Source organism: Somniosus microcephalus, chromosome 9, assembly GCF_052327205.1.
Source record: "Somniosus microcephalus isolate GS21.2 chromosome 9, FLI_Smic_1.0, whole genome shotgun sequence".
NCBI lineage: Eukaryota > Metazoa > Chordata > Chondrichthyes > Squaliformes > Somniosidae > Somniosus > Somniosus microcephalus.
The window spans coordinates 51,662,579-51,677,988 of record NC_140995.1 but is presented as its reverse complement, the minus strand read 5'-3'; the positions used below and the strand labels follow the sequence as shown (position 1 = coordinate 51,677,988).

Genomic DNA, 15,410 nt, shown 5'->3' with positions numbered 1-15,410 from the left:
GCCCTCTCAATGCAATGCAGAAACCCAACGTTTCCACCCATTGCAGCCCCCATTATACGTGGCCACTCAAGGCTCTGGCACTGAAAAATCAATCCAACGGCAAAGCTCTGGCCTGAAGCCAGAAGTATCTGTGTGAGCGCTGAGTCAAAGCAGAAAGCTCTCTCCCTTTGTCTCTCTGCAAATCTCTCTCTCTCACAGAAGGAGTGGTCCAAAATGGCTACCACAATGAATGCAGGAAGAGCCCCCTTTAAATAGCGCCCCCCCAGCCCCACAGCGACTGGGAACCGTTCCACTCAACCAGTCGCTGGGAGTGCCAGGCGGAAAGAAGGAGGCGCCACTGAAGTTCCGGTTCGGGGCGCACCAAGGGCGTTGCACCATGAAATGACGTCAGGATCTGCACGCGCAGCTGAGATGGCGTTGCGGTTTTGCGCCGCCGCTAAATGTTCACTCAAGTTCGCGAGAGGCGCAGATCGCACCGTGCCCGGGCGCTAGCCGCTTCGCGCCCCACTTATCGCCCTCTTAAGGCGCTCGCGGCTGGCGCTACCAACTGAATTTCTAGGCCTATATGTCTTACAAATGCAGTAACCAACAGTTTCTGAGCACTGAAACTGAACATCTGCAACATGGCATCCTTTATACCACTTCTGCAGCTGTCAGGCTATCATCAGATAAATCAAAGCAGACTCAACTCACGACAGGTTGAGCTGGTGTGTTCCCTGAGCAGCGGGTAACCCGTGGGGAGCACGTAAAATTGCAAGGAAGGCTCAAAGCAGCATTAAATTTGCTGTTAACAAGCCATTTAATGATATTAATTGTCTCCCCACCGCTTGGTGTAGGGTCAGACAGACCCGACACCTGGGAGACTCGCATGGAGGTGGGTTGACAGCAGGTTTCCTACCCACTGTCAATCTTTGCTATTTTGACAGTGGACCCGCCTCCAAACCCGCACTCTGAGTGCATTAACTTTTGTAATTGCATGAAAATGTTTGAATTTTTATTGAGTATTGAGCATTGAAGATAAATGATTCAATATGATTTTAATATTTTTAACCGTATAAATGAGAATTTATTAAATTCTATGATTCTAACTTACCTAATATATAAAATTTGTGATTTAGTATGAACTTGGTAGGTGAATCCATGTTTTTCACCTTCAAAATTCAACACGCGTTCCAGCAAAATTGAAGGCTTCTCTAATTTTAATTTTAGTAAAATATAAATTCCATTTCATGGTCTGCTATTGAAATATCTATTCTTATTCATTTTCTTCATTGAAATTTAACATCTATTTTTATATATAGTTGTGATAAATTGAATAAAGTATGATGCCATGGTAAGATAATGGGGGAAAAATTCAGTTGTTTGCGCCTCCTGTTAGCGCCTTAAGAGGGCGCTAATGGGGCGCAAAGCAACTAGCGCCCGGGCGCGGCGATGTTTGTGCCGCTCACGAAATTAACTAGACATTTTGCGGCGGCACTAAACACTACCGCCACGATCTCCTGCACCGGCAGATCGTGACGTCAATCGAGTGCGCAACGCCCCGGTAGCGGCCTGGACCGGATATTGAGTGGCGCCCCCTGCCTTACCGCCTGCCGCTAGCAACGACAGGTTGTGGGGAGCGCTTTGCAGTCAGGAAGGGACTGGGGGAGCGCTATTTAAAGGCGACCGCTTCCTGCCTTTTTTTGTTGGTGACATTTTTGCACCACGCATTCTGAGAGAGAGAGAGAGAGACTTCTGGAGAGATTCTACACTGTGTGAAGGAGTTTTGCATACTGAGCAGCACTTTGCAGGTTCATTTTGATTTGCCCTTCCTTGTATCTGTTTAGAAGAGACTGTGGGGGCTGCACTCTGAGCTCTTTCCTTGGGTCTCTCCATTGTTCTTTCCAGCAGATTTGATGTTCAGGTCTCTCCAGGCCGAGATTCAAGGCTGCAATGAGCAGCATGTGGATGGAGAGCAAAATCAACCCTCCGCTTTAAGATAAAAACAGAAAATGCTGGAGAAACTCAGCAGGTGTAGCAGCATCTGTGAAGAGAGAAACAGAGTTAACATTTCAGGTCGATGACCTTTCATCAGAACTCCCCTTTAAGAACTGGCCGGTGCCAGTGTGTCTGTGTTCCATTGCTGACTGACATCACATGAGTTTCGCCAGCGCTCTGAGGTAGCGCCTCGCTCCTCGGCCTTTGCGCCTTAAGACAGGTGTGAAGCGCCTGATTTAGCGCTCCAATCACCTCCAGGGTCGATAAAAGCCAAGTTTGCCGTCGGAGGTGATAATTTGCGCATGGCCGATAATGGCGCCCCAAACGGGGCGATACTGAATTTTTCCCCCAATGTGTTTTACTAATGGCCCAGAAATTGGTGTCGGGGGCTTCCCGCGGGTGCAAGCCCCCGACCTACACTTACATAGCGCGCCGACAGTTGAAGCCTGGCCCTGCGTGGATTTCCTGTCAGTGGCCCAGTTCAGCTCCCGGCGCGCTGTGCTTGCGTGATCCAGTGGCGTAGTTAGTTCGATGAGCCGGCTGGGATCACGTGCGCACTGGGCAACCAATCGGGGGTTGCAAAAGTTCATTCATGAGTTTGATAGTAAGAACTGTCAAACTCATGAAAACTCCGGGCGCCCAAAACAGTACTTAAACTTCAAATAAAAGTTTTTTAAAAATCCCACTAATTAAATGAACTATTAATAACTGTAAAAAAACTAATTTAAACAATTATTCAAATTTTTGAAAAAAATAATTTTTTAACAAATCGGGTCTAAAAATACACTTACCTTACTGTAAAGTCTTTAAAATAATAAAGCTGTGGAAAAAAAATGTCTAACTTTAATTAATAGACCACTTACCTTTTAAAACTAAGTACTCATGTCTGCTTTTTTCTCGCGTAAAAACTGGAGGCCTTATCGCACGGGCAACCCTGTTTAAAAAAAAAAAAAAAAAGGAAGTTCAACATGCACGCGCAGACTCCTGCGCGCACGCGTTCGACCTCTAAACCCCTTGGTTCAGAGGATCGGAAATGCTGGTTTCCCGCGCATGCGCTGTGCATGCAGAAAACCGGCAATTCCATCGGTCCCACGCGTGAGTACACGGTGCTTACTCACGCGTTGGGACCCGAATTACTGGGCCATTATCTTTTGAAGCCTTGGAATTCTTCTGAAAACTTTTCCTTCACATACAAGTCCTACTTTTAATTGACAGGCATAATTGGTTTGATCTGTCATTCCTTTAACCAGTTTTAAATTATTTTGCATGTTGCCTTAATTGTTTTTTATCAAGGCAGTTATTAATCGAATCATTGACTGCCAGCTGAATTGCTCCTTACAGACTAGATATAATTAAAACCAAAAAGAGTTTTGTATTTTCGTCACAACCTGGTAAACCAGTGATAGTGTCAACCAGGAGCAATGTGTGCAAGATTTTATTGTGGTACAGTGTCGCTCTAAAATAAAGCAATCTGCCACGGAAGCTTAGAAGTGAATCTTCTGTAGATGTTGTTGCATCATTAAATCTTGTGTGTTGTGATAAATGAACACTGGAAATCTTCAAGGTCACCAGAACAGATTATTCAACTTGTGAAAAAGATTAAATGCAATGTGTGCTTTTTAAAATAAATATAGATTTTTAATGTAACTTTTTAATAAAGCTAAATTTTAATTGGTTTTGAACTGCAAAAAAATGAAAATGCTTTGCTTTTAATTAATCTCTACTTCCCTTTTAACTTGTCTGCTGTTTTCTTCAGAATTTAGTCTCAAACATTTGATAAGACTACTTGGGCATGTGAATTAACTATTTTGCTGGTGCAATTTTGAATTTGAAGCTTCTAACACAACACATTTGGAGCAGAGGAATATACACAGCTATGGGAGAGTAGGGCAGTGGGATTCGTTTCTGATTGCTCTAGCAAAGTGCTGGCACAAACACAATGGGCTGAATCTTAACTCCCAAAAACGGGTAGTTTAAAGTCGTGCCCGAGGTTAAAATGTAAAATATCTGGAACAGGAACTGAACCCGCCCACTTTGCTCGTGGGAAGCGGGTTGGTCATTTAAATATTATAATGAGGCTGCTGCCTTCATTTTAACAGTGATTCTATTTTTAACCACAGGCGGCCAGGTTTCCCAGCCCTCGGGGAAACCTGGCAGCTGAAAGCAGGCGAGAAGGGCTGAATCCATGAGGTAAGTGCCTTTACAGCACTGCTTGTGGGCCAGGAAGAGCAGGAGTGTTTCCTCCAGGCCCAACAAGCCATCCAGTAACCCCCGCACCGTGGCCTGCGCCCCCCCCGACCGCCATCGGACACCATCAACTACCAACGACCCCCCACGATCTCTCTCACTTCCCCCAATACACCTACTTGCTCTCGTAGGCTTCAGCCTTGTGAAATGTGCATCCCGCTCAAAAGGCCTCCAGCCTGTCAATCAGGCTGCCTGATGGCGAGAACCCCATTTAAAGGAGCCCTGAAGTTAAATTCTGTAGGACATTTGGGAAACCCGTACCTCCGGGTTTCCCAACCTCACAACCAATGTTCCTTCTACTTTTTTTGGGGTGCACAGCCCCTTTAACGGGCTGCACCCCACTCAAATTTCCGAGCATGCACGTTTTTTCCATTTAAAAGCTGGTGAACCGACTGTGCCGGACCTCCAGAACGGGAACATTGCTCACAACTACCTCCCCCCGCCCCCAAACCCGGCACAGATCCCGCCTCCAGGCTAAAATCCAGGTCAATAGGGTGAATGACCACTTCCTGTGTTACAAACATCTGCGGTCTCTTCAGCCTTTGAAAAATGACCACTGTTATGAAAATAACTTGTTTGATCTATTTTAGTTTAAAGTTATTGGCTTAGTCCTCTAAAAATGAATATTGGCAGCTTAGTTGCACAATTAAGAATTTTGTTTTTTCCAAGACAGACATTAGAAGCTTTGTGTTGAGTTTAAAATGGTACCCATGTGAGCGAAGTAAACGCTTTGACATACTTTCATCACCAAGTTGATTCTCTTCAGTGGCCAGTAAACTGTTGCATTCAGTTAGAAGTCAAGAGTTTTCTAAAGCATGTCTGTGCAGGGACAATGATGCTTCATTGTATTTTTTGGAGATACCTCACTGTGAGGTGCACTGTAACTGAGATGATCTGAATTTATTTTGCCTGTACCTGTTGTGAAATGGAACAGGATTATTACAAGTATAAATATATATTTAATAAATGATTGCACTGCCTCATACTGTCAAACTACTGTTCATTGCATTCTGTGTGCTAATCATTTCATTTGGAAGCAGTCTCCTTGCTGAGCATTACTGAACTGATTAGAACTGGGGTGACACAGAAGGTAACTGGGTAGTTGCAGGTTTGCATTGGTCCAATTTATTGAAGCTAGTAAATGGAAAAGCTTTAGCCCCTACAAAGGTGTTGTTACTGCTTAGTTTGGTTCTGTTTTTCACCCTCAAATTGTGGCTGCTGATTACTGGTGTTCGTATTTCTACCTTTTTTAAAAAATGGTGACATGATTGGGAAAAACATTTTTTCCTACTACAGTACCTGAAATCTTTAGTTTGAGCGCAAAGATAAGCTGATTTTACATGTTAAGTCACCTGCTTGGGTGTACAGTTGGACTGGTGCTCTGATAATATCGTCTGAACACTAAAACATACTTTTGGGGAACTGAACCACAGCTTGTTCCTACTAGGACAAGGTCTGCTGAATTAGCAGGGATAATTTATGTGCACATTGAAAGATCAATCATTTTATGAAAAAAAACCTACTGCCCTAGGGTCTTGACCTAATTTTATGGGGGCGGGTAGAGTATGGTGTTTACATAAATCAAGTTTGAGTGTGAATATAAGGCAAGTACAATAGTAAGCTTTATATATGCACAGTTAATAAGGTGTGTATTTTTATGTGTGTGTGTGTGTGTGTATGTATATCCAGGTCAACCACACTTCATTTGACTCGAGGCAAGAGAATTCAAATGCAACCTGGGTGACAAAGATGTGTGATGCAAAGGCACCTGAAGGTGAGTTGATACAATTTCTTGTAGATTATTGTGCAGTCTCGCTTTAGCCTTTTGGCAAATAAACCAGTAGAGTTTACATTAAAGACAAAACACCATGTAAGTCTTACAGGTACAGAATATTTTCAGAGCTAGCAAATTTTACTATTTAATCATAACTGTCATTGATAAACCTTTTCCTGTCTACTACTAAAAATGTGTTTTTGGCCATTTATGTTGGGATCTAAAAGTTATTTTGCTAGGTGACTGTTATGGTGCATTATTGTGTGCTCTTTGACATGGTGGGCCATACCATCCCTCTCCAACGCCTCTCTGTTGTATAGCTCAGTAGGACTACCCTCACTTGGTTCCTCTCTTGCCTATCTGATGGTAGCCAGTGAATCTCCAACAATGGCTTCTCTGTTCACCCCCACACTTTTACCTCGAGTCCCCCAAGGATCTATCCATGGCCGCTTCATCTACAGACATGGGTCAGCTTCCACATGATACCATCTCTACCCCACCTGCACCTCTCTTGAGCCCTTCACTCCCTCTGTGCAGTCACATTGTTTGTTCAACATCCAGTCTTGAATGAGCTACAATTTCCTCCAGCTAAGCATTGGAAAGCCCAAGCCTTCATCTTCACACCCTGCTACAAACTCTTCACACTTGCCATCGACTCCCCAATCCCAGTCGCTGTCTCCGGTTGAACCAGACTATGCAACCTCAATGCCCTATTCAGCCACGAGCTGAGCTTTTGACCCCATGTCCTCTCCATCACAAAGAATTCCTACTTTCACCTCTAACGGCGGCCACCTCCGTCCCTACCTCAGCCCATCTGCCGTTGAAACCCTCATCCATGCATTTGCCACCACCAGACTCAACTATTCCAACGTCCTCCTGGCTGGTCTTGCATCATCGAACCTCCGTAAACTTCAGTTTATCCCTGCCTGTATCCTATCCCGCACAAAGTTCCGTAACCCCTGTCCTTGCTGACCAACATTAGCTCCTGGCCTCCAGTGTCTCAAATTTAAGATTCTTATTCTTGTGATGGCCTTGCTCATCCCCATCTCTGTAAACTCTTGCATCACCTTCAGCCTAAGCCCACATTCTGCAATTGCATTGCCGATGGAATAATCTCTTTTTAAAACCTGTTGAACTGCAATAATATGGTCAAAAGCAAGTTTTATAACTTCAAAGATCTCACCCTTAGCATAATCAAATTTAAAATGCAAATTAATTTTCTTTTTATCACAAATAGTTGTAAGATTTGAGTATTAACATCGAACACTAAAAATAGCAAATCTTCAAGAAGGGTTAAGGCTTGTTGTCTTTGGAAAATAAGCAGCTTTGAGATCTGCTATTTGAAGTTTTCAAGATTATTTGGAAGAGGATTCATAAAAGATGATGCAGACAAAATTGTTCAGTTTAGCAGATGACACAATTTTTTTTTAAATTAGGAAGTTACAAGAAGGAAGGAGTCAGACAGTCTTCTGTTTAATTTGTTAACAAAAGGTACTTGTAAAACAGAAATACCATTGGCCACTGTGGTGAATTATCTAAATAGGTACCAGAGCTAAATGGATGTATTTCTGGAGAAAGAGGCTGAGGTGAAAAATCCGGTAGGTCGGACTGAGATCAATCAACACGTGATGAGTTTGCTGGGTTCAATTTATTTCCATTACTAAAAGTTCTCGTGCTCTTAGTGGATTCATGCATGTATTTTTGCATGGGAGTATGGGTTTAAGAATCACATACAAGGCAACTGAGGTCCAGATTCACCAGGACCTCAATTTATTAGATAATTAAGATATTACCTGGTACTTCTGTGGCACAAATGTTACTTGTTACTTGTCACTTGTCAGCCCAAGCCTGGATGTTGTCCAAGTCCTGTTCTAGGCTGCAATGCTCTGCCTCATTATTGGAGGAGTTGTGAATGGAACTGAATACTGTGGACTAGCCAGCAAACAGCCCCACTTCTGACCCTGTGATGGAGAGAAGGTCATTGATGAAGCAGCTGAAGACACTTCTCTGAGGAACTCTAGCACAGATGTTCTGCAACTGTGATAATTGGCCTCTGACAACTGGGACAAATGTTCTTTGTGTCGGTACGACTCCGGCTGTTTAATCGTTTCCCTTTAACCTCTACTGTCATCAATTTTATTAGATACCTTTAGTGTCATGGTCCATTGAATGCTACCTTGATGGTTCCTGATTATTTTTCTGATACTATCCCACAATCACCAGATTATTGAATTCATTTTCACAACTTGCCATGGTGGAATTTGCGCATTCAACCTCCTCTGGGTTGCTAGTCGTGCAACATAACCACGATTCCTGTATTGTTGACTGTATTTTTAACTGTCCACTTGCAGCATCTCACGTAATAATACCCTGAAGTACTTTTCCTACTGTAGACGTTACGCTAACTAGACTATAATTACCGGGTTCATGCTTTACTCCTTTTGTTGCTACCAGGACTACATTGGTCATCATCCAGTCCTTGATTACTAAGCCATTTGTCACATTTTAAGATTTATTTTTCCACAGAAAAGTTTGGAAATGTTACTTTTTAAACATTGTTGCATTTAAAAGTATAGTGTGTTCACAAGTTTTTTAAAAAAAGGCACAAAACCAATAGGTAGTTAAAATGCTCATGAGCTAGCTTTGATGTTGCGTCCTTCCGTAAGATTAAATAATAAGCAATTCATTAGCTTCTCTCAGCAATGCATAAATGCTTCACCCATTATTCTGGGAAATCCCAGGTTCCTTTCTGGCTGTGAATAGGGAGAGATAACAATACAGGTTGTCAAGTCAGGTCCAGAAAAGAGATGGGAACAGGAGTAGTCCTTTTAGCTCCTCGAACCTGTTCCACCATTCAACCAGATCATGGCTGATCTGCACCTCTACTTCATTCCATATCCCTTATTACTCTTAGATAGATTTTTATTAGTCATCAGTCCTGAAATTTTCAAATGACCTAGCATCCACTGCCTTCTGGAGGAGAGTTCCAGATTTCCAATACCTTTTATGTGAAGAAGTGCTTCCTGTTTTCACTTCTGAATGGCCTAAGTCTAATTTTAAGATTTCCCCACCAGAGGAAATAATTTCTTTGTATCTACCCTATCTGATTCCTTTATCATTTTAAACATCTCAACTAGATCACCCTTCAACCTTTTAAACTTAAGGGTATACAAGCCAAGCTTATATAACCTGTCCTTGTAATTGAACTTTTTAAGCCGCCGTATCATTCTGGTGAATTTGCATTGTACTCCCTCTGAGGCCAATATATGCTAATTGACGGCTGTACTCCAGGTGGGGGTCTGACCAAGATTCTGTACAACTGAAACATAACTTCCTTCCCTTTGTGTTCCAGCTGCCAGCATTCCATTAGACTTTTTGTACATGTGCACTAGCTTTTAGTGATTTCTGTACCTAGACATTAAGGCCTAGAAATTCATCTCTGGCGATGGCACAAAACGGGTGGCATCGGATCAGCCACCCATTATACGTGACTCCTGATATTCAGTTCCATTGACCACAATAGAAGAACTGAATACCAGGCGCTGCGTATTTCAGGCAACCGATCCGATACCGCCCGATACAAATATCTAGCCTTAAATCTTTTTGCTCCTGCAATGCTGCAAAGCCAGTGAGGTGTTTTACATAGAATTTACAGCACAGAAACAGGCCATTCGGCCCAACTGGTCTATGCTTGTTTTTATGCTCCACACGAGCCTCCTCCCACTCTACTTCATCTAGCCCTATCAGCATATCCTTCTATTCCTTTCTCCTTCATCTAGCTTCTCATTAAATGCATCTATGCTATTCGCTATAAATATTTCATGTGGTAGTAAGTTCCACAGTCTAACCATTCTCTGGGTAAAGAAGTTGCTCCTGAATTCCTTATTGGAGTTATTAGTGACTATCTTATATTTATGTCTCCTAGTTTTGGACTCCCCCATAAGTGGAAGCATTTTCTCTATGTCTACCCCATCAAACCTTTTCATAATTTTAAAGACCTATATTAGGTCAACCCTGAGCTGTCTCTTTCCTAGAGAAAGGAGTCCGAGCCTGTTCAATCTTTCCTGATGTTATAACCTCTGAGTTCTGGTATCATTGTACAGGAAACTTTGTGCTATCCGGAGGTGAGCTATCCGGCAATCTGGAGCCACCGGCAAAAATCAGCAGCCGTTTTTTATTATTTTTGTTTGTTTTTTTTGAACAGTCAAGCTGTGCAAGGTCTGTAGCTATAGCAACAGCTTCAGCTACAGAGCTTTAGGGCCACACCGGAGTGTTTAGAAGCTGTTGCTAAGCAACAGTGTTTGTTGTCAAATACGGAGATAAGAATCTACGTATCTCTCAACATTAACTCTGGAGAGTACGGCAGTTTTGAGGCAACGGCAGCAGGTCGGTCCCGTGGGTGCTGGATAGCACAAAGTTTCCTGTAAATCTTTTTTGCACCTTCTCCAGTGCCTCTATATCCTTTTTCTAATGTGGCGACCAGAACTGGGCACAGTACTCTAAGTCTGGAATAACCAAGGTTCCACATAAGTTTAACATAGCTTCTCTGCTTTTCAATTCTATCCCTCTAGAAATGAACCCCTGTGCTTTTTTTTCCATTTTTATGGCCTTGTTAACCTGCATTACTACTTTTAATGATTTATGTATCTGTACCCCTAGATCCCTAGGCTCCTCCACCCCATTTAGACTCTTTTTTTACACTGACTATGTGGCCTCCTTATTCCTCCTACCAAAATGCACCACCTTGCATTTATTTATATTGAAATTAATTTGCCACTTACAGACCCAATCGGCAACTTTATTCACCTCATCATGTATGCTCTTGCATTCTTCTGGGGGGTGGGGGGGGAATCGACCAAAGTATTACTAATTACCTCATTTAATTTCTTGAGAATTCTGGAATGTATCTCATCTGGCACAGGAACTTGAACTTTGTGAACATTTTATTTCTTTATATAAATATAAATGCAAGTTCTTTTCTTTACTAACTTCTCTATATAATATGGATCAGTTAGCCTCTTTTATTATGACTGGATTTATTGACAGTTCTTCTTTGTGAAATCTTATGCGAAGAATTCATTCAATATATCAGCCACATCCTGATAATCTGTAGTAATTTTACCCAATGTATTGTTTAACAGTCCCACTTTTTCTTTGACCCTTTTTGCTATTAACATAGTTACAAAACTCCCTTGGGTTTTTATTGCTCTCCTCTGTAATTTGCCTCTACTTTTTCTCTTGCTCGGAGTTAAGTAGAAAGAATTTACATTTATATAGCGCCTTATCGCATCCTCGGGACATTCAAAATGCTTCGAATGAATTTCTTCAGTTACTGAAATATAGTCGTTATATGTGCAAACATGGCATCTAACTTGCACATCGCAACTTTCCACAAACCGAAATGAGATAAATGACCAGTTAATTTGTGTCTTTGGTAATGTTTGATAGAAGGATGTTGCCCAGGACACTGGGAGAACTCGCTGCTCTTTGAATAGTGCTATGGGATCTTTTACCTCCACCTCAGCTGGTAGCCGGAGCCTTGCTTTCAAATGTAATCCGAACGTTTTGAGTTGAGGAGGGAAAAATGTTTTGGCACAAGTGTCTTGGAGCCAGCTTTAGCAATGCAGGAGATCTGGCAGTTCTAGTTGAAGTCAGACAGCAGAACAGATGGTGTCTACAGAAAAGGTGTTAAAGTTAAGTCGTGGTAGCTGTTGACTGCACCTGCAAGAGACCTGAAGAAATTAGATTTTCAATGCCCCTCGAAGGGCATGGAGGAGACCAAGGTGTACTGATTCAGCCACTACACTTGGAGACAAATGAAGATTGTGTGTAATAACAGTATGTTGTCTGAAAGCAATTTATTGTAGAGTAAAATCATCAGAAGATGACTGTAAGGAGTTGATCAATGAGTAGAGAAGGTGATTGATGTGAACAAGGAACACCGTGGGAGTGAAAACTAAGCCTTGGGGAACCCTAAATTGATTGGAAAAAGTGAGAGGAGAGCTATCAAATATGACGCAGATAGAGCAATTTGAAACAGCCATGAAAGTAGCTTTAGTGGGAGGTTATTTGATGGCAGCTTGTTTGAAAGTGCAGTGTCAGACTCTGCCCAAGGCAAAAAAAAAATAACTGGTGATTCACCAGTGTTCAAGAGCACGGTCCCAGATGTGATTAACATGGACATGAAGATCACTAGTGGAATAGTCATACCATTCACAAAGCAGTGACCGCAAAGCGGGTTGTGTGTGAAGAAGATCACTGAAGAGGCCAGAGCTTTTAAATTGATGGGTAATTTGAGATTTAATGGCAAATGGCACGTGTTTTAGCTGTGTTTGTTATAATGGACTAACGGCAAGTCTAGGTGACTCTTGCCATAGCATCACCACTATTCGGAGAACTGAATAGAAGGCAGTAGTGTTACCTTTAGGCATTATACGCCTCTCTTTATCTCTCTTTTTTGTCTTTATGTTGTTGCTTCTCTCTCCCTTTCTGCTTTCTTTGTTCTCTTCTGCTTCTCTCCTTTTTCTTTTTTCCCTTTGGGTGGGAGGTGGTGGGTGGCATTTCAGGATCAAGGTGTAGAGGACTGCAGGCCGCATCTCCTGTTTCCCCTCCTTGTTTTTCCCTCATCCCTCTTCTCAATGTTGTCCTCCCATTCCCTTCCTTCCTGTTATTTTTCACCTTTCTCTTGCCTCCTCTTCTCCGTTTTCCTTTTTGCTGGCTTCCCTTCCACAGCGCTCAGGAAGTTTGAAACTTCCTGCTTCTCACCTAAAATTCCTGACCCCATTCCCCTACAACCCCACCACTGTCGCCCCAAAGCTTTTGTAGAGATCATCCTTCATCTCCCCTATGGCCCCTCACATATTTACAATAAATACAACATTTAAATAAAGCTTACCTTGAGAGACAGCAGTTGCAGCTACCTAACATTGGGAAGACTATATTTTACTTTTTAGTGGAGCTCCTGTGGCATTGCCGCTGGTAAGTGATCGCATTCGTTCTTACTTCTAACTTTCTGTCAACATTATATTTGCTTTTTCTCCTTTTCCACTTGTCTCTTCTGTTGCTCTTGCTGTCTCTTGCTCTTCCCCCACTCCACCTCTTCTGATTTTTTTTTGTCCTCTTATCCTTCTCTGTTCTCCCTCTCTTCCTGCTCCTACCCCTGTCTTTTTGGGTGGTAGGTGACATAAGGGGGAAGGCAGCATTTGATGGTAGTGGCTGCGATGAACTAGGCAGGAGATGGACCTGGCCAGTGAGTCTTTGGTGCTTTTGGGATAGAAGCCACAGATAGAGGAGAACCAAGACCACAGTCCGCATTATCTGGAGGCAATTATGGGGTGCCCGTTAACGAGAGGATTCAGTCAAGGTCCAGAGCTGGCAGCAGGTAAAGGGAAAGTGCAAAGACGGGAAGGAATGGGTTCTTGCCGTGGGAGGCAGTAGGATGGAGAAAGAAAGTGATTGATATGGGAAGGAATAGTTGCTTGGGGCAGGAGTTGGCAAGAGTGAGGGGCAGGGACACAAGCAATGTGTGCTTGGAGTGGGAGGAGGGAATGAGAACCTTCAATTCTCCTCCCAGCCTAGATTGGTTTAAAAAAAAATTGGTTGTGTAAATCTTCCTCAGAGTTGCGGGTGAGCCTTTAAGGATATGAACTGTAATTCAAATGCCTGCCCCTAGCTCTAACCAGGGACCAACTTTGAACCACAGAGGTGGCATTCCATAACGAGCTTCCCCAGAACTTTGGGGAGGCCATTGTTATTTAAACTGAAAATGACAAGAGTTGTGGGGGAGCCCTTTAGGGAATCCTGCCCACAGTTCAATAGCCGATTTCCAACTCAGGCCAGGAATAGGCTCTTGAAATGCAAAATAGGGGCCAGATGCTGAGGAGGGGCAAGAGCATGGGTTGCAGGCATAGCAGGGAGCGAGGTGGTGCTCAGTCAGTGGGGTTTGGACGGAGTGGGAGACCAGAGGGAGGGCAGAGTTAGATCGGAAAATGCAGGACACCTATTTTTCTTGAAAGCAGATAGGCTGCAAAGGGGAGTAGAGGAGCAGGAGATTTTCAGCTTTGGTCGATACAGATTCTAATTTTTTTTAAACTAAAGCACCATTTGCTGGGTAATAGGATGGGGAGGCTGTGCAGTGCAACATAGTTCCAAGAAACCTAAGTCAAGATAGGTAAGTGTTGACTTTTTAAAATTGGAATTCCAACTAGAATTGCCATTTTACATTGTAAATATTGACAAAAATTACTAAAATATCAGGACATTGGAAGCTAAGGTAACGTGGAGAAGTGCATGCCATGTGCAGGACTTTTAATAAGAGAAGTGTGTGTTTTAAAAGTAGTACCCAGGTGTGACGAGTAGGTGATGACATCGGAAGTAAAGTAAAAAATGGATGGGAAGTGCACGCTATTCATAATTTTTTTAATATTCGTTATATATAGGCTTGGGTGCATTTGTTGGGGATTATGTTTGAGGATGTTTTCTGTAGGAAAATATTAAATGAAGAAATTATTGTTTTTTATCTAAAGCATTATCTTCTTTGCACTACAGATTTCAACAAATGTTCATAGTTTTACTGCACTGCAGTGGGTAGGAAAATGCTTATTAAAGTGTCATTAGCTGCCCACTGTTTAATAAATGTTTCAGCTCGTTGAAGCAGAAAATACAAGCTTCCAAACTCTAAAGTTAGTCTTATTTGTCAGGTTGTCTTGTACATCAGATTAAATCATCATTACATTTTGTAGTAAATCACAATCTAGTAGGCATTTAAGATTTCATTTGAGATTAAGAAACAAGCAGTTGTTGTTGTGGTGAAGGGCTAATTTAATCCTGACTGTTGGCCAGAGCATGGCAAAGTATTGGACTGACAGGATAAAGACTCGGAGTTCTTTTCTAGCAGTGCAATAATGGCAGCAATTATAAAGATAATGGCAGTTTTTATTTTCCTAAAATTAAACCAATTCATTGCAGAAAGCTGGTGGCTCAGGTTAATAATACTTGTATGAAGCGAACAGCCTCATGAGTTTAATAGCACATGTAGTTCAATCTTAATGGAGCTGAAATATTTAAATTCCAAAATGCATTCATAGAAACATAGAAGATAGGAGCAGGGGGAGGCCATTCGGCCCCTCGAGCCTGCTCCGCCATTTAATGCGATAATGGCTGATCATCCAAAATCAGTACCCTGTCCATGCTTGCTCCCCATATCCCTTGATCCCTTTAGCCTTAAGAAATATATCTAACTCCTTCTTGAATATATTTAATGAATTGGCGTCAACTGCCTTCTGTGGTAGAGAATTCCACAGGTTCACCACTCTCTGGGTGAAGAAATTCCTCCTCATCTCAGTCCTAAATGGCTTACCCCTTATCCTTAGACTCTGACCCCTGGTTCTGGACTCCTCTGCCATCGGGAACA

At 42.5% G+C, this 15,410-nt stretch overlaps 1 protein-coding gene across 3 annotated transcripts in view; it reads left to right on the top strand.

Annotated features, from left to right (window-relative positions):
* lmbrd1 (LMBR1 domain containing 1) overlaps window positions 1–15,410 on the top strand; it is a 351,792-nt gene that overhangs the window by 316,172 nt on the left and 20,210 nt on the right. For 2 of the 3 annotated variants that reach the window (XM_085996567.1, XM_085996566.1), the window contains exon 14: window positions 5,914–5,998. The exons of the other annotated variant lie outside the window; for it this stretch is intronic. In XM_085996567.1, the coding sequence (XP_085852693.1) occupies window positions 5,914–5,998 (85 nt within the window). The remainder of the gene's footprint in view (window positions 1–5,913; window positions 5,999–15,410) is intronic. 3 annotated transcript variants of the gene reach the window in all.